Below are 16,262 nucleotides of genomic sequence, written 5' to 3' on the forward strand. Positions count from 1 at the left end.
GGAAGTGACTTGTAAGGACTAGTCCTGCCAAGGAAGTATCCTTGACATTGAGAAACGGCTAGTTGCACCTCAGGACTGAATGCTCAAAATATCAAATGCATCCTGTGTTTCTTCTTCACGTATTTATTGTAGTATTTAGTAAAAACATACTACAACCATGCGGCGAGAAGTGGATATTGCATGACACTCATTTTAAAGTAACAAGAAGGTTGAAACAAATGTTGTGCCCCAGAAATTAAACGCGCATGCCCGCGATTTCAGCATTGCTACATATATAAAAGTTTTACCTGTCACAGTAATTTCTTTATGCTTTAAAAGAGCTTGAATGTAACTCTACACCCTCGCCTCATTTAGTATAAGTGGATCTATGAATATGCAAATTAGCCCCCGCCTCTAATCAATCGCAGAGCTCAGACCATAGATATGAATATGCAAATTATTCCCCATCTCCCCTCGTTCGCACCACTTCGGACCAGAGATATATATGTGTAAATAGATGCTACATTCGGCGTTTGCAACACTTATCTTTAAGCGCTGATGTTAACAGGTTACAGCACTTGCATGTGTTAGCATCACAGCAGTGCTGTAATAATATCAGGGCTGGGTTGATAAGGCATTCATTCATAATATAACTCAAACTACTGATCCACACATTCAACTGTGCTGATATGATAGGTTACATGTTTGTGATATTGAAAACGAAGGCTCTAATTTTATGGAGAAAATACTCCAATGGCTTGTCTTAAAGGAATAGTCTACTCATTTTCAATATTAAAATATGTTATTACCTTAACTAAGAAGAGTTGATACATCCCTCTATCGTCTGTGTGCGTGCACTTAAGCACTGGAGCGCGCTGCGACACTTCGATAGCATTTAGCTTAGCCCCATTCATTCAATGGTATCAATCAGAGATAAAGTTAGAAGTGACCAAACACATCAACGTTTTTCCTATTTAAGACGAGTAGTTATACGAGCAAGTTTGGTGGTACAAAATAAAACGTAGCGCTTTCCTAAGTGGATTTAAAAGAGGAACTATATTGTATGGCGTAATAGCACTTTTGGGAGTTCTTCGATTCGCCTGAAAAGTCCACTCCCCTTCTCCCTCTCATAATGGGAGAGGGAGGGTGTTACTGCGCAGAGTCGGGGTGCTCCCAAAAGTGCTATTACGCCATAAAATATAGTTCCTCTTTTAAATCCGCTTAGAAAAGCGCTACGTTTTATTTTGTACCACCAAACTTGCTCGTATAACTACTCGTCTTAAATAGGAAAACCGTTGATGTGTTCGGTCACTTCTAACTTTATCTCTGATTGGTACCATTGAATGAATGGGGCTAAGCTAAATGCTATTGAAGTGTCGCAGCGCGCTCCAGCGTTTACGTGCACGCACACAGTAGTGATGGAAATTTTCGTTCATTTAGGTGACTCGTTCATTTTCAGTTCGTTCACCAAAATGATTCGTTCAGACTCGCTCACTGATTCGTTCAGTGACCATTTCTTAATTTTACATAAATACGCCAATAGGTGGCGAAGATGTGTCATTATGTGTTATAAGACAATGAAAGACCTTTTGCAAAAACTCATTAGTTTTTAAAAAGGCTCAAATTGTGAAATACTAAGCACAATTTTATCAAGCTACAGAATATATTAAGACACACGTACATTTATAGTACATCTAATATGCATTTGTTGTAAATAAAGACTCCCGTGCATGCCTCCTCTGGTTCAGTCAGTCATCAGATTCTCGTTCACGAATCATATAATTTCGGTCATGTCGTTCAAGACTTCGTTCAGACGCAGATGACTGATTTAAGTTCAAGGGTGAAAGGGTGGATTAAACTATATAGATATATAAAACTATATTAAACAGAAATACCAATTTTTTCAACAGTAATTACCTTGCTTATCATTTGTATTAAGGTAAATAGTCCGCCTAAACATGGTTACTATAACTTTACTAAAATAAAACCACATGATTCTTTCACAAGATTGTTTACGTTGCACTCGCTTTCTATACGATCTCTCTCATTCATTAGGTTGTAACTTGTACCAGTCATTCAGTTTGTTTAAGAACGCGATCTCTCTCTCTCTCTCTTTCTCTCTCTCTCTCTCTCTCTCTCTCTCTCTCTCTCTCTCTCTCTCTCGTTCGTTCAGACTCAAAACAGCGGCTCGGTCAGTGAAGGGCGTATTCATTCAGTACGTTGAGCCAATCATACACTCAAAAAAATATTTAGGCCTAATTCATAAGATTTATGTATTTTGATTACATGTAGAATTTCCATCCATTTGGATTACATACTTCTAATCTAAAAAAAACAAATAAACTTTATACGATAGATATTTTTTAGATATATGTAAATGAAACCAATAAAATTTATGTAATAGTTTTACTTAATCCAATGTGTTTTAAATGCATTAAAAAAATGGATTATGTATTCTTTATTAATAAACCCAATTCACTTAAAATGCATTACATTTAGATATCTTACTAATAAACCATTTATATATTCCTCCCCCATTCACCCTCCTAAATCACAATATGCTATAACAAAAAAACCACAAAAAATAAAAGAAGAGCCAGACCACTTGGTTTTACATTTTATCCATTTATTTAATACTTCAAGGCATTACTCATAAGGCAGCAAAAAAAGAGCAGCTAACAACTAGCATGACAGCCATGGCTTATACACCTCGTAATGTGTGCAAAAATTAAATAAATAAGTGTGTTTCAGACATTTCAGCCACAATCAACCTCAATCCACAAATAAGTGCAAACATTTTGAGCAAACAGGCTGCAGAAATACAAAAAACCCTGTAAAACTCGAGGTAGACATAAATCAGGGACAACAACATTACTTTAACATTTTCAGAAATCTGTGACATGATGTAATAATAGTTTAGAATGTAAAAAATGGCACATTGCTTAGTGTTTTGAGTGGCTGTGTGCCATTAACAATTTTCATGCATCTCTAATTACATGTTAGATATACATCAATTACCAGGCACGTGCACACATAGACATCAAAGGGGGCTTGAGCACCTGCCCTTTTTATTCCTGGAGAGAAAGTGCCCTTTTTTTCTGGGGTGCTTTTAAAAAAAAAAAAAAAGATCTTTATTCATATAACAACTGATGTCTGTCTGTTTCTTGTGTTTTTTACTTGTTGCTTATTTAATTTAACATAAATTTATTCAGGAATCATTTAAATGAGATTTAAAATCTTATATAAAGAAAAATAGCGCTATTTGTGGCACACAAACGGTTAACAGATGAGTCCCGCCTCCAAAATTCACATTCGCTAATATGATTGGCTTTACCTTTCCTTAGTCCCGCCTCTCTAACTTACTTCGCTTTATGATTGGCTTGTCTACCCTCGTGCTGCATCATTCGTGCTTCAAGCGCCAAAGCTCAGCCTGAACGAGACGCGATCATGTGCATGATTATGCAGGCAGCTACCGGTAAGTGTTTGAGGAAGAAAGCATTCTTATATTAACAGTTTTATGCACAAAATATGGGACACGTTGTTACTCATAACGATTCAGGGACATTGTTTTCCACAGCAATCCCATATTAACCTGAAGAGTTGCAAACTTGTAACCGTATAGTGTATGTAGTTTAAACAGACTGCTCATAAAATAAGAAAGCACGAACAATAAAATAATTGCTAACTGCAGTAGTAAGCTTTTTTGTTTGCGTTTTTTGTAATGTCTGTTAAATAAGTATAATGTGTTATACTGGACTGCTGGAGTAGATTGGGAAGAAATCTGATGGTTCAGTATTTTACTTGAATTTTCACTGACATCACAAAAAAGTAAAATATAAAATACAAATAAAATAGGCCTAATCTATATTTGTTGTTTCTGACATGTGTAACCCTAATAAATATGAAACCTAAGATTAAAGGTGCCATAGGATGTGTTGTCATAATATGTTAATTTGTTCTTTGACAATTACATAGAAGGTATGTTGCTTTATTAAGTGCAAAACTTATCCAGAAACGTTTTTACATGTCTATTTACAACCCTAGAATTTGTCATTTTAATTAAATGGTCTATTTTTGCCCTATTTGAAAGGGTCATGAATAATAATGTTGAGCTCTGCTCTGAGGCTCATGCCAGAAGCTCACATTAGTAAACAGACCTTATATTTTGAGCCCTTATCAGACAAAAATACATTTTGAGTAACAACTAACAACTAATCAGCTAAACGCTAGCATATGATATAGCATTTATTGGCATGTAGCCCTAAGTCAGCAGTCACAACTTTGTTTTTAGCATTTTAACAAATTTGTAATTAATGTGTAATGTTTTCAAAACATGCATATTGTGTAATGGCTTCCTTTGCTGCTCTATAAACCTAGACTACTAAGGAGACCATGGTGTCTGTGTGAACTGATTATTTTGTAGACATCTTTTGAAAATTAAACAATTGCGTGAGTTTGAGGAAGATAAAATTAATTAACGTTTTTAATAATTTTTTTAAAAAGGAAGTCAGAATTGTGTTTATATATACTTTTTGTTTAAAAAAAAAAGAAAAAAATATACATAATTATGAAAGGTGCCCTTTATTTCACTTGAGCCCCTGCCCCTCAAAATGTCTGTGCACGTCCCTGTCAATTACATTTTTCAAAAACTTTTCAACTTTTAAAATTGTTAAAGCAATATTCTAATTTAATAAAACAAAAATCCCGATAATTTTCTAACCCCATATGTTTATGTTTTACTTTGTTCAGTCAAGAAGAAATAAAGTTTGAGTTAAAGATTCCAGGATTTTTTTCAATTTAAGACTGTTTGACCTCAAGTTTACAGTTTCAATGCAGATTCAAAAGGGCTCCAAATTATACCGAATAAGGCATAAGGGTCTTATCTAGCTAAATGATTGTCATTTTCAAAAATAAAAATAAAAGAGGACTTTTAACTCACAACAAATTTTCACTAGCTGTGTGACACACTAGCATGACATAATTGAAACTACCGCTCCAGCGTTTACAAGCGAGGAGAAAGAGGAGCGTTCAGATGTTGTTGTATGCGAAATGATACTACTTAATGTCTTTGGGTCCGTTTATTATTTAAAATGGTCCACAAATGTGCGTTTCACATTTGTGATGTGTAAACTTCAACGTTATTACGTAGTACACAATGTCACACTGTGTATCACATGGATAATGCAAGACAAGTTGTTGCGTTTTAAAAGTTTTCTTGCCAAAAATGATAATCTTTTGAATAGATAAAACCCTTATGCCTCGATTGGGATCATTTAGAGCCCTTTGAAGCTGCTTTGAAGCTTAACTGTTGAGGTCCAATAAGGTCTATTGGATTGGGAGGAATCCTGGAATGTTTTTCTAAAAAAAACAGTTTCTTCTCGACTGAACAAAGAAAGACAAGCATTTCGATGACAGACAGTAAATTATCAGGATTTTTGTTTAATGAAAGTGCAATATTCCTTTAATGTTAAAAAGTTCACTTGTAAATGTACAAAAATGTACCCACTTTGAGGGGGATGCATCAGCGTGTCTGTCAGGTATTCACTGAAGCATCTTTCAGTGATTGCTTGGTTGTATCAAGTCCAGTTCCATTAGGATTTTTTGAAAGGTCAAAGGTGCACCTGATGTTCTTCTGGTAGTTCAGTTTAAGTGCATAAATGAGTCCAAAAAGTAATTTCACACCCATGTCTGACACCAAGTAGGTTTTGCAAAACTTCCACTGTCTGTGCAATCCCCAACTCACCAATTTCACAATTCTGGAGAAGAACAACAACAAAATCAGTCCCAATAGCAGTCAAAGTGAAATTTTCAAAAATGTGCAGGCAAATTGTTTTACAAACTCTGATATTTAAAATATGTAGACTGATTCAAATGTGTAAAATAATAGAACATTAGTCACAAAACCATCAAAAGACCTGAAAACAGATAATCACCTTGTTTAATCATCTAGTTATCCATAAGATATTTATATATACACACACACACACACACACACACACACACACACACACATACATACATATATATAAATAAATAGATATAAAAATAGAGTAGGTTGACCTACACTTACCACATATTCTTTAATGTGTCTCTCCATGCCTTCTTTGATGTAGATACAGATGTCTTCAACTAGAACAAGACAAAAAACCCACATTATTTAATGATTTTCTTTAACAATATTTTATGTAGATAATAGTTTTTATAGAGACAGATAAAGATTTTGTGAGACGAAGGGTATGTATTTTTCTGTTTCAGAAATATTGTGTCCCAGCATGTGTGTACACTACCGGTGAAATGTTTGGAAATAAGCCTCTTATGCTTATCATAACTGCATTTATTGAAAAAAAACCCACCTGTTTCCAATATTGACAATAAATCATCATATTAAAATGATTTCTAAATGATCATTTGACACTGGAATGATGAAAATCCAGCTTTGCATCAGAAATCAATATCTTTGTAGCATAACTTACATACCCTGTCTAGCAGGTTGTCCCACCATATAGACGAGGAAATGATGCTGTATCTGTAAAAAAAAAAGTTTTAGTTAGACACACAATGCACTCAACAACATAGTATAATTGTAACATTCTTTTGTTAATAAAGTCACAGAGATTATGATTATTTTATTCTGATAAGCCTACAGTAGCCTATGACTTTATTTATTTCTTAGGTTTCAAACATTAAACCACAAAAATTAACCAATAAAAGCAACAGACATTGCAGGGTAACTTCCAACAGACCGTCTGTGTAGTGAGGTGTATTTTACTCTGAAACATGCAACGCGTCACACATGTAATTAAACAACAGACAATTATATTTTAGATAATCACATCAAACTTGTTAACTTTACTCACCTACAATTTGGCGATTGTAGACTAGTGAGATGACGATCCAGTCCAATGCAAAATGGCGAAGTCCATGTGCTGTAGCGTCTATTTTTGATTTTGGCGCCACCTCCTGACTGGAGTGTGAATAGACGTCATTTCCGCTTCTACTAAAGTCAGTTTCCTGAAATTTGTATGTAAACCAATCTCATAGAATTTATCCGGTTTGTTTCACGGCTAGATTTATTTAATTCATATTCATACATTTTAACTGATTAAATCTAATACTTTTTAAATTGAACAGATTTATATATATTCTAATAAATCGGATTACATATATTTTAAAAACCGAGTATTTAAATAAAATCTAAATGATCCAAATACTTAAAAGCTAATATTGCCAGGAATCATTTTTTTGAGTGTATGCTCGGCCACAGCTTATACTCGATTGCCATTGGCTCGTAGTTTTGTCACTCTTTGAAGGCAGAAAAAAAGCTGCGCTTCATTTGTCCGTGCTCCTTAAGAAGGGAGGGAAATTTCAGTGAACGAGAAATATGAGTCAATGGATGGCGTGAACGAGAACGATTCGTTCACCTAAAAGATTCGTTCAAAAAGAAAGATTCGTTCACGAACGTAACATCACTAGCACACAGATGATAGAGGGATGTATCAACAATTCTTAGTTAAGGTAATAACATAGTTTAATATTGAAAATGAGTAGACTATTCCTTTAAAACGGTAAAAATACCACATAGACATATAAACAACAATAAAAGCCTGATTACCCCCACAGTGGGACTTTGAATAATATACACAGTTCCTGTACACTGATATAAGGTTTTTGTTTGAAAAAATATACCAGTGTTAAAAATACAATGCGTGCAACATACTATATGTATGACTTTAATTATGTTTCAAAAAAAATTGCAGGGAGGCAGCGAGTAATTTTCTGACAGCCCTCAGTCTACAGAGGAAGAGCAAGAGTCGTCAGCTTTCACACCAGGTCATGTCCGGAAACATCTGGTCTGCCCTGCGGATAGCACTGTCCATGCTGGATCAGCCTGAGCTTTTTCAGGCTGCCAACATCGGAGACCTGGATTTACTCATGAGAGCTTTTAACTTGGATATGTGAGCGAGAATACCCTTTAACCGTGACGAAAATCCAAAGTCTTTCATGGGAACGGTGCAGACAAAAACTCTATCTTAGTTTTCCGCAGAACACCTTTACATTCCTAAGAACTTAGTGCTGGTTTGATACTCTTTTAACAGATTTGCACTTCAGTTAAAGAGCACAAGAGCCAGGAGAAGATTGTAGAAGTATGCCTTAGAGAAAATATCAGCAAGATTTGCAATGTTACCAATGGAAGCCAGTGGAAAACTTGATTAGTCTAAAAAAATAATTTCAAGCCACTTTCACTTTTAAACAGAGGACCCTACGCTTTACATTTACAAAAATAATGCTTCAACCCTCAGAGAACCTTACTGACTACCATACATAGAGATGTACTACATACAGTAGACTCCTTGTATTGATTCAACTGCACTTTTTATTTGAGATGGTGGGGGTATTATAGTAGAGACAGAAGTATTTCGTTCAACCCTTGACCTGATCTCTGCTGCATCATCCCCTTTATTTCCTGGAGCTTGCCGACTGGATTATAAAGCCTTACTTTTCATGCATGTAATAATCAGATTAAAGCCATTCCTTGCCATACTTTGACCTCTTGATAGAACTGGACAAAAACTATATTTCATTCAAGATTTTTGTAAAACATCATGAAATGTTACAATCTTACGATCAGCAGGGATATCTGATTTACTGCCCCTTCTGCCACAATGATCAGAGAAATTTTGTTTTTATTTTTAAGAAGAAGAAAACTGCCCAAAATCGAAGCCAAACACTTTTTAAATTTAGTGTCATGTTTTATACCCAATGTCATTGTACGCTGTAGCTCAAAATTGTTTATGTCAAGCTTACATTACGTTTTATTTTGCTGGATATTGTGAACTTATAAGTGCAAATTGTGCATGTACGGAAGAGGGGAATGATTTTAAAATGCTATGCAAATCTTATAGATCATTTTTGTTTCTTCATTCAATAGAAAACCTACACAATGCTGTGTTGTTTCAACCCATGGTTGGGACAAATATAGACATTAAGGTTCATTTATGCTGTCCATATTTTACCCAACCATGGTTTAAAGGGGACATATCATGAAAATCTGACTTTTTCCATGTTTAAGTGCTATAATTGGTTCCCCAGTGCTTCTATCAACCTAGAAAACGTGAAAAAGATCAATCCAGTAACTTAGTTTGGGTAAGCTATTCTTTGCAAGCATGTAAAAAATTAGGTAGTTCAGATTTCGCCTGTTTTATGAGGTAGGTAGCAAGGCCAATTACAATAATACCGCCCCTTAATCTGCACTGTCCAACCACGTCACTGCAATTAAGTGCAGAGAGAAAAGATAATTGACAGCACAATTGAGTTTCAATTGCAACCAGTGTTGGGGAAAGTTACTTTTAAAAGTATTGCATTACAGTATTAAAGGAATAGTCTACTCATTTTCAATATTAAAATATGTTATTACCTTAACTAAGAATTGTTGATAAATCCCTCTATCATCTGTGTGCGTGCACGTAAGCGCTGGAGCGCGCTGCGACGCTTCGATAGCATTTAGCTTAGCCCCATTCATTCAATGGTACCATTTAGAGATAAAGTTAGAAGTGACCAAACACATCAACGTTTTTCCTATTTAAGACGAGTAGTTATACGAGCAAGTTTGGTGGTACAAAATAAAACGTAGCGCTTTTCTAAGCGGATTTAAAAGAGGAACTATATTGTATGGCGTAATAACACTTTTGGGAGTACTTCGATTCGGCGCAGTAACACCCTCCCTCTCCCATTATGAGAGTGAGAAGGGGAGCGGACTTTTCAGGCGAGTCGAAGTACTCCCAAAAGTGCTATTACGCCATAAAATATAGTTCCTCTTTTAAATCCGCTTAGAAAAGCGCTACGTTTTATTTTGTACCACCAAACTCGTATAACTACTCGTCTTAAATAGGAAAAACATTGATGTGTTTGGTCACTTCTAACTTTATCTCTAAATGGTACCATTGAATGAATGGGGCTAAGCTAAATGCTATCGAAGCGTCGCAGCGCGCTCCAGCGCTTACGTGCACGCACACAGATGATAGAGGGATGTATCAACAATTCTTAGTTAAGGTAATAACATATTTTAATATTGAAAATGAGTAGACTATTCCTTTAAGTTACTCCCAAAAAAAGTAACTAATTGTGTTACTTAGTTACTTTTCACGGAAAGTAATGCTTACGTTATTTTTAGTTACTTTTGCGTTACTTTTTCTTGACTGAGGCTTGACCTCTTTCAGGCCTTGCAGGTGTTTTTTATGACTGAAAAGTTCTGCATTCAGAAATTGCTTATTTTGTCACAAAAATGTCGAGCTCTGGACTGCCATGTCAGTTTCTGACTCAAACTGTTCCCACACAGGCATGCATGCATAGAGTTCATAATGTGACTAAGTTTAGTTTAATTCAGTACATTATTTTTTTAATCAAATTAATTAAACTAATAAAGTAACTTGCATTACTTTTTTAAAAAGTAACTCAAATATTAATGTGTACATTTAAAAAGTAATGCGTTACATTACTCGTTACTTCAGAAAAGTTATATTATTACGTAATAATCACGTTATCACGTTACTTGTAATGCGTTACCTGCAACACTGATTGCAACAAATCACCATCGTTGCGATCAGTGTTTGCATTTTAAAGGACACACCCAAAAACGGCACATTTTTGCTCAGGCCTACAAAGTGGCAATTTTAATGTGCCAAAATTAATTATGTGTGGGATATTTTGAGCTAAAACTTCACAGACGCATTCTGGGGACACCAAAGATGTATTTTACAGCTTCACAATATAAATATAAAAATTCACAATATGACCCCTTTAAAACTTGCTTTTATCTAACACACAATGTGATATACAAAGCATGGTTTAAAAAATGTGTAGGTCTGTCTGACTGCAGTAGGTCTCTCTATTTTATCAAGCATTTGTTTTAATGTCTTCTTTAAAAAGACACCCTGATCCAGCTGATTTTGTCACCATATAATTTCATTACTTCCAAAGTGCAAGAATTTATTTTGATAATGTTATTGAAAGCATGCAAATCCATTTAATAAGCACCCACTTTCAAGTGTTATTTATTTCTATATTTATTGAATTACTCTGCTGTGTATTTATTATTATCCAAAACTATTTGGAAAGCCCTGTATATGCTCATGAATAGTCGGCACAGGCATATGCTTTGTAGCAGAATGGTAGATACTGTACTGTAGATTATATCATGCCTGAAGCCAAACCTTTTTCTAGAACTTTGTACAATCTCAGGTGTGATCGTCTAGATGAAGTCATAAAAAATAATCCTGACCGCATGCCGAATATACTTATTTTTGAATGCCGTAGATTTATTTATATGCATGAACTTGACATGCCTATTTTAATCAATACCTTTCATTTTTATGACTTATATATATATAATCACACTATTTTGCATTTCGAAATGTAAATCGATCTGAAGAATGGCATATTAACCATACAATATACAGAAATAAGCATTTTTGCAATGCAGGTGGTGATCTAAACAAGACATTCTTTATAGTTACTTATATTTACTATTCTTGCAACGATTTACTAAAGCCTTTAGAGGACACATCATTAGAGTCATAAAGTAATACTGTCAGTTGTACATTTATGCATTGATCAGAACTGTGTTTCTGAATTTGTACACGCAAACTTGAATGTTTGTCAAAGGCTTTATTAATTTTGGCCTTTGATCTTGCACCTGGTCAAGACTTTTTTGGATGTGCGTATTTTGATTTCTCTTTATTAATTTTGGTGCAATGTTTGAAAATGGCAAAGCGTTGTAGATGATCCATATACAAAAGATATGTTTTAAAAATAAAATATTGTTTTAGATTTTGTATGCCTGTTTATTGCCACTAATCAAAATGCACTGTATGTATTTTTTCAGACACAACAAATTCACAGTATGCAAATTCTGTCTTTATGCAAGCGTTGCCAAATATGAAAACGGCACAGTTAAACAACTGTGGACTTTATTGAACAATCCAAACATTATGAGTCACAAGTATGTTTGAACAGATTTTAAAATGAGAATTCCCGCATTTGTTCGGCTTGTGTGTTCTAAACAATAAATCCATTAAAAAACAACTTATAACAAACAAAGTGGGCGAGTTTGTAAAGTAGCTACAGTATTGGCACACCTTATTTTTGCAAAAAAATCAACAATAAAAATTAAAAACGGAACCCACTAAAGATCAGTAATATATTGCAAAATGCCTACTGACTAACCTCTTGAGTTTTAGTGCACATACTGATAATATCAAGGCATGTTTGAGAATGGTGGGGTAAAAGCATCCACTTTCACACCCAATATAGAATGAGAGAGGAATAGAGTGAGGAGCAGGTGAGAAAAAGAAATGAGAAAAAGAGAGAGAGGACCCAATAAGCAGCCTTGGATGGGCAAGCGAATGAATAAAAGGCACAAAAAGGTGAAGGGAAAAGAACTCCCAAGCTAACACATAGTGCACAATAAAAAGAAACATGACAGGGTACAGTTCACAAACGTATGTGCGATATCCAGTTGAAATACATTGAGATGAACAGGCCTCACTCCAGCATGAGAAATAATAAATACTAACTTCCATTCAGTGCTATCCTTCATATGATTAAAAAGGACAATTTTTTTTTTTCGAAAATATGCTCATTTTCCAGCTCCCCTAGAGTTAAACATCCGATCCCCGCTGTTTTGGAATCCATTCAGCCGATCTCCAGGTCCGGCGGCATCACCCCCAGCATAGCTCAGCACAATCCACCGAATCTGACCAGACCATTAGCATTGCGCAAAAAAAAGAGTTTAGATATTTTTCCTATTTAAAACTTGCCTAATAATCAAAGACTTTGCTGCCGTAAATTGTTCCCTGCTATTGAAAGTTACCAAGGGGGCTATTTTAGTGCATGGCGTAATATCATTGCGCCACCTGCAGTCATGTTGCGGTAGCATAGTCCTTGATAATTACGCCAGAATGAGAGTATAGTTCCTAGCCATATGTGCCTAAAAAAATCACAACTTTTAATTTTCCGTCAGTCTTAGTACACAATGTAACTACAAAAGAGTGAAGTTTTAAATAGGAAAAATAACGAAACTCTTTGGTTATTTTTAAGCGCGATGCTAATGGTCCAATCAGATTCAATGGACCATGCCAAGCCATGCCAAAAATGAAACCGCAAGACCCGGAGATCAGCTAAATGGATTCCAAAAAAGCAAAAATCAAATGTTTAACTCCAGGGGAGCTAAAAATGAGCATATTTTCCAAAAATGAGGAGTGTCCCTTTAAAGAAAACATGCAAAATTTTGTGTTTGATAATGACATTTTTTCAGCAAGATGAATTAAATGTCCAGGGTTATGACCCTGTTGTCAGTGAAAATAATGTGGAGCCTAGTGTGTCAGATATGTCATAAAGCTTGAGCGTAATTTACAGTAAAAGAAATAATAGATTTGTTATTAAATATTGCTTCAGTACAGAACAGAAATACTTTGTCGTTCTTTGAGACTGAGAATCAGATGAACCGAAACTTCAAATTAATTCCAGTCATTAAACTGTTGAGAGTTTCTTTAAAATAAAGCAATTGAACGTTGTATGAACATATGATTAATGATATTGGTGCATTATTTGGTCAGTTATACTGACTGAAAGCTATCATAGACCTTAGGGACAACAGTCCCATGAACCAAAGAGATGATATAAACATATATATAAAAAGCAACTACAGACTTTGAGTTTTCACCAAGTTCAAACTTGAGATCTTCTGCCTAAAGGTATGTAAACCTTAAACGTTTGCATGCTAGTGAGAACAGACCTAAATGATTGATAAAACCAGCTGATGGTGCCACATATATGCATTAATCTCTAATGCTGGAATATATATATCTAGCATATATCGAACAGAAACACATAAGGCCAACCTATAGGAGCATAATACACATGACTGCCACAAAAAACATCATTATCTTATCTTCATTCTTTATGGCCAAGTGAATATATTGCTTTAACAAAAGCATGTGGCAGAAGTTACTGTTTTATTCTGTTTTATCAAATTGTTTTAAAGGGACACTCCACTTTTTATGAAAATATTTTCCAGCTCCCCCGGAGTTAAACATTTGATTTTTTTTTCCATTCAGCTTATCTCTGGGTCCGCCGCTACCACTTTTAGCATAGCTTAGCACAATCCATTGAATCTGATTAGACCGTTAGCATCACGCTAAAAAATACACAAAGAGTTTGATATTTTTCCTAATTAAAACTTGACTCTTCTGTAGTTACATCGTGTGCTAAGACCGAATGGTCTAATCAGATTCAATGGATTATGCCAAGCCATGCCAAAAGTGGCACGGCCAGACCCAAAGATCATCTGAATGGATTCCAAAACGGTAAAAATCAAATGTTTAAATCCAGGGGAGCTGGAAAATGAGCATATTTTCGAAAAAAGTGGAGTGTCCCTTTAAAATATTAAATGTATCTTTAACTGTGTACCTTAAAGAGGATGAAATAAACTTAAGTGAATACATTCTTTTGAAATGGCAGTAAATACACTTTGTACCGCAGGCACACATTTCCTCAAAATTAAGTTCTTGAAAATACTGGCGTAGGAGCTCAAAGTATTAAAAGAGAAATATAACAAATAATTTGTAAATATATTAGGAAAATAATCTGCATACCTAAAATTGCACGCATCCCACTGTACCGATAACGCAGACACAAAACCAACAAACAAACAAAGCACATTCGATTTCCTGCTTGACCATTCACGTGTGACGAGCGCAGGTGCAGGTCCTGGCAGGGACTGGAAGGTCCTCTCTCCGTCTCTCACAGATGTAAATGCTTTCCTAGTTTCCAGCAATGTAAGTGGTATCCCACACCTCTCTTGTGCATAAAGGCTATGAAGGTCCAGATCTAACAGCTTGACAGGCGCCGGTAAAAATATATGTAGCCCAAGTCTTTAGGAGGCTTCTCTGACAAACACACTTTGTGGTCATTGTAAATCAGCCATCTAGGAGAGATAAAAAATTAAGAATTATATAAATGATGAAGGAAATAAAACACATCAAGTGTGATCCTCATAAATTTCCATTAAATAATCATTTTGTGCAAGTTTCATACTTATGCATGCGTAATAAATCAGAATTGATTAATCAGAATTATCCTTAATTATATCATGCATACTTGCTGCTAGTGATTAGCATAACACACACCCACAACATCTCCATATAAGGGCACTAAGTTATTCACTCTCTACAAACTCATTCCTGTGCTCTCTTTTAGGCACAATATGACAATTTTTATATTAAAATATCAAAAAATCACTAGCATAGTTTTATACATTTTTGATCACGTGTCCTTTACATCAAAGGATTAGTCCATTCTCTTCAGAAAATTTACTCACCCCCATGTCATCTAAAATGTTGATGTCTTTCTTTGTTCAGTCAAGAAGAAATTATGCGAGGAAAACATTCAACGACTTTTTCTCACGTAATACGTCATCACGTCAAGAGGTAACGGATGACGTATGAGAAACTAACTCCCCAATGTTTACAAGTGTGGAGAAAGAGGATCGTTCCGACGTTGTTGTATGTCGAATGATACTAATTAATGTCTTTGTGTCAGTTTATTGTTAAAATGGTCTGCAAATGTGTGTTTCATATGTAACATGTGACCTTTTGACGTCATTACGCAATTACGTAAGGTCATACTTGCTCATCACACAGCCGGAGGAAGAAGAGAAGTTGTGTTTTAAAAGTGCATATTTTTTATTTTTTTTGCCAAAAATGACAATTGTTTAGCTAGACAAGACCCCTATGCCTCGTTTGAAATCATTTTTGAAACTGTGTGGAAACTGCAGTTTTAAACTGCATTAAAACTGTAAAGTATTGTGGTCCAATAAAATCCAGTAAAATGAGAAAAATCCTGGAATGTTTTCCTCAAAAAACCTAATTTCCTCTTGACTGAAAAAAGAAAAACATCAACATTTTGGATGACATGGTGATGAGTACATTTTCTGGATTTTTTTTAAGAAAATGGACAAATCCTTTAACCCAAATGTTTATAAGGGCTGGGCATAGATTAGATTAATCTAGATTAATCTCATACAAAATAAAAGTAATTTTTTGCATAACATATGAGTTTGTGCTGTGTGTAATTATTATGTATATATAAATACACACGCATTCATGTATGTATTTAAGAAACATTTTAAAAGTATATAGACGGATTCATCGGATGAACGTGATACACGTCTGGATCCGAACCTAACTACTGGTTTCGTTTTTTTAATGGCCTGACTAGTTGCTATA

At 35.0% G+C, this 16,262-nt stretch overlaps 2 protein-coding genes across 7 annotated transcripts in view; one reads left to right on the forward strand and one right to left on the reverse strand.

Annotated features, from left to right (window-relative positions):
- Positions 1–9,611, forward strand: part of pex5la (peroxisomal biogenesis factor 5-like a) — a 121,501-nt gene extending 111,890 nt beyond the window's left edge. For all 5 annotated transcript variants that reach the window (XM_055212922.2, XM_055212919.2, XM_055212921.2 and 2 more), the window contains one exon: positions 7,737–9,611. In XM_055212922.2, the coding sequence (XP_055068897.2) occupies positions 7,737–7,938 (202 nt within the window). In that variant the 3' untranslated portion in view covers positions 7,939–9,611. The remainder of the gene's footprint in view (positions 1–7,736) is intronic.
- A 2,317-nt stretch (positions 9,612–11,928) lies between these two features.
- Positions 11,929–16,262, reverse strand: part of usp13 (ubiquitin specific peptidase 13) — a 46,595-nt gene continuing 42,261 nt past the window's right edge. For both annotated transcript variants that reach the window (XM_055213076.2, XM_055213075.2), the window contains exon 21: positions 11,929–14,962. In XM_055213076.2, coding sequence (XP_055069051.2) covers positions 14,866–14,962 — 97 coding nt within the window. In that variant the 3' untranslated portion in view covers positions 11,929–14,865. The remainder of the gene's footprint in view (positions 14,963–16,262) is intronic.

This window comes from Misgurnus anguillicaudatus, chromosome 8 (genome assembly GCF_027580225.2).
Source record: "Misgurnus anguillicaudatus chromosome 8, ASM2758022v2, whole genome shotgun sequence".
NCBI classification, from domain to species: Eukaryota; Metazoa; Chordata; class Actinopteri; order Cypriniformes; family Cobitidae; genus Misgurnus; species Misgurnus anguillicaudatus.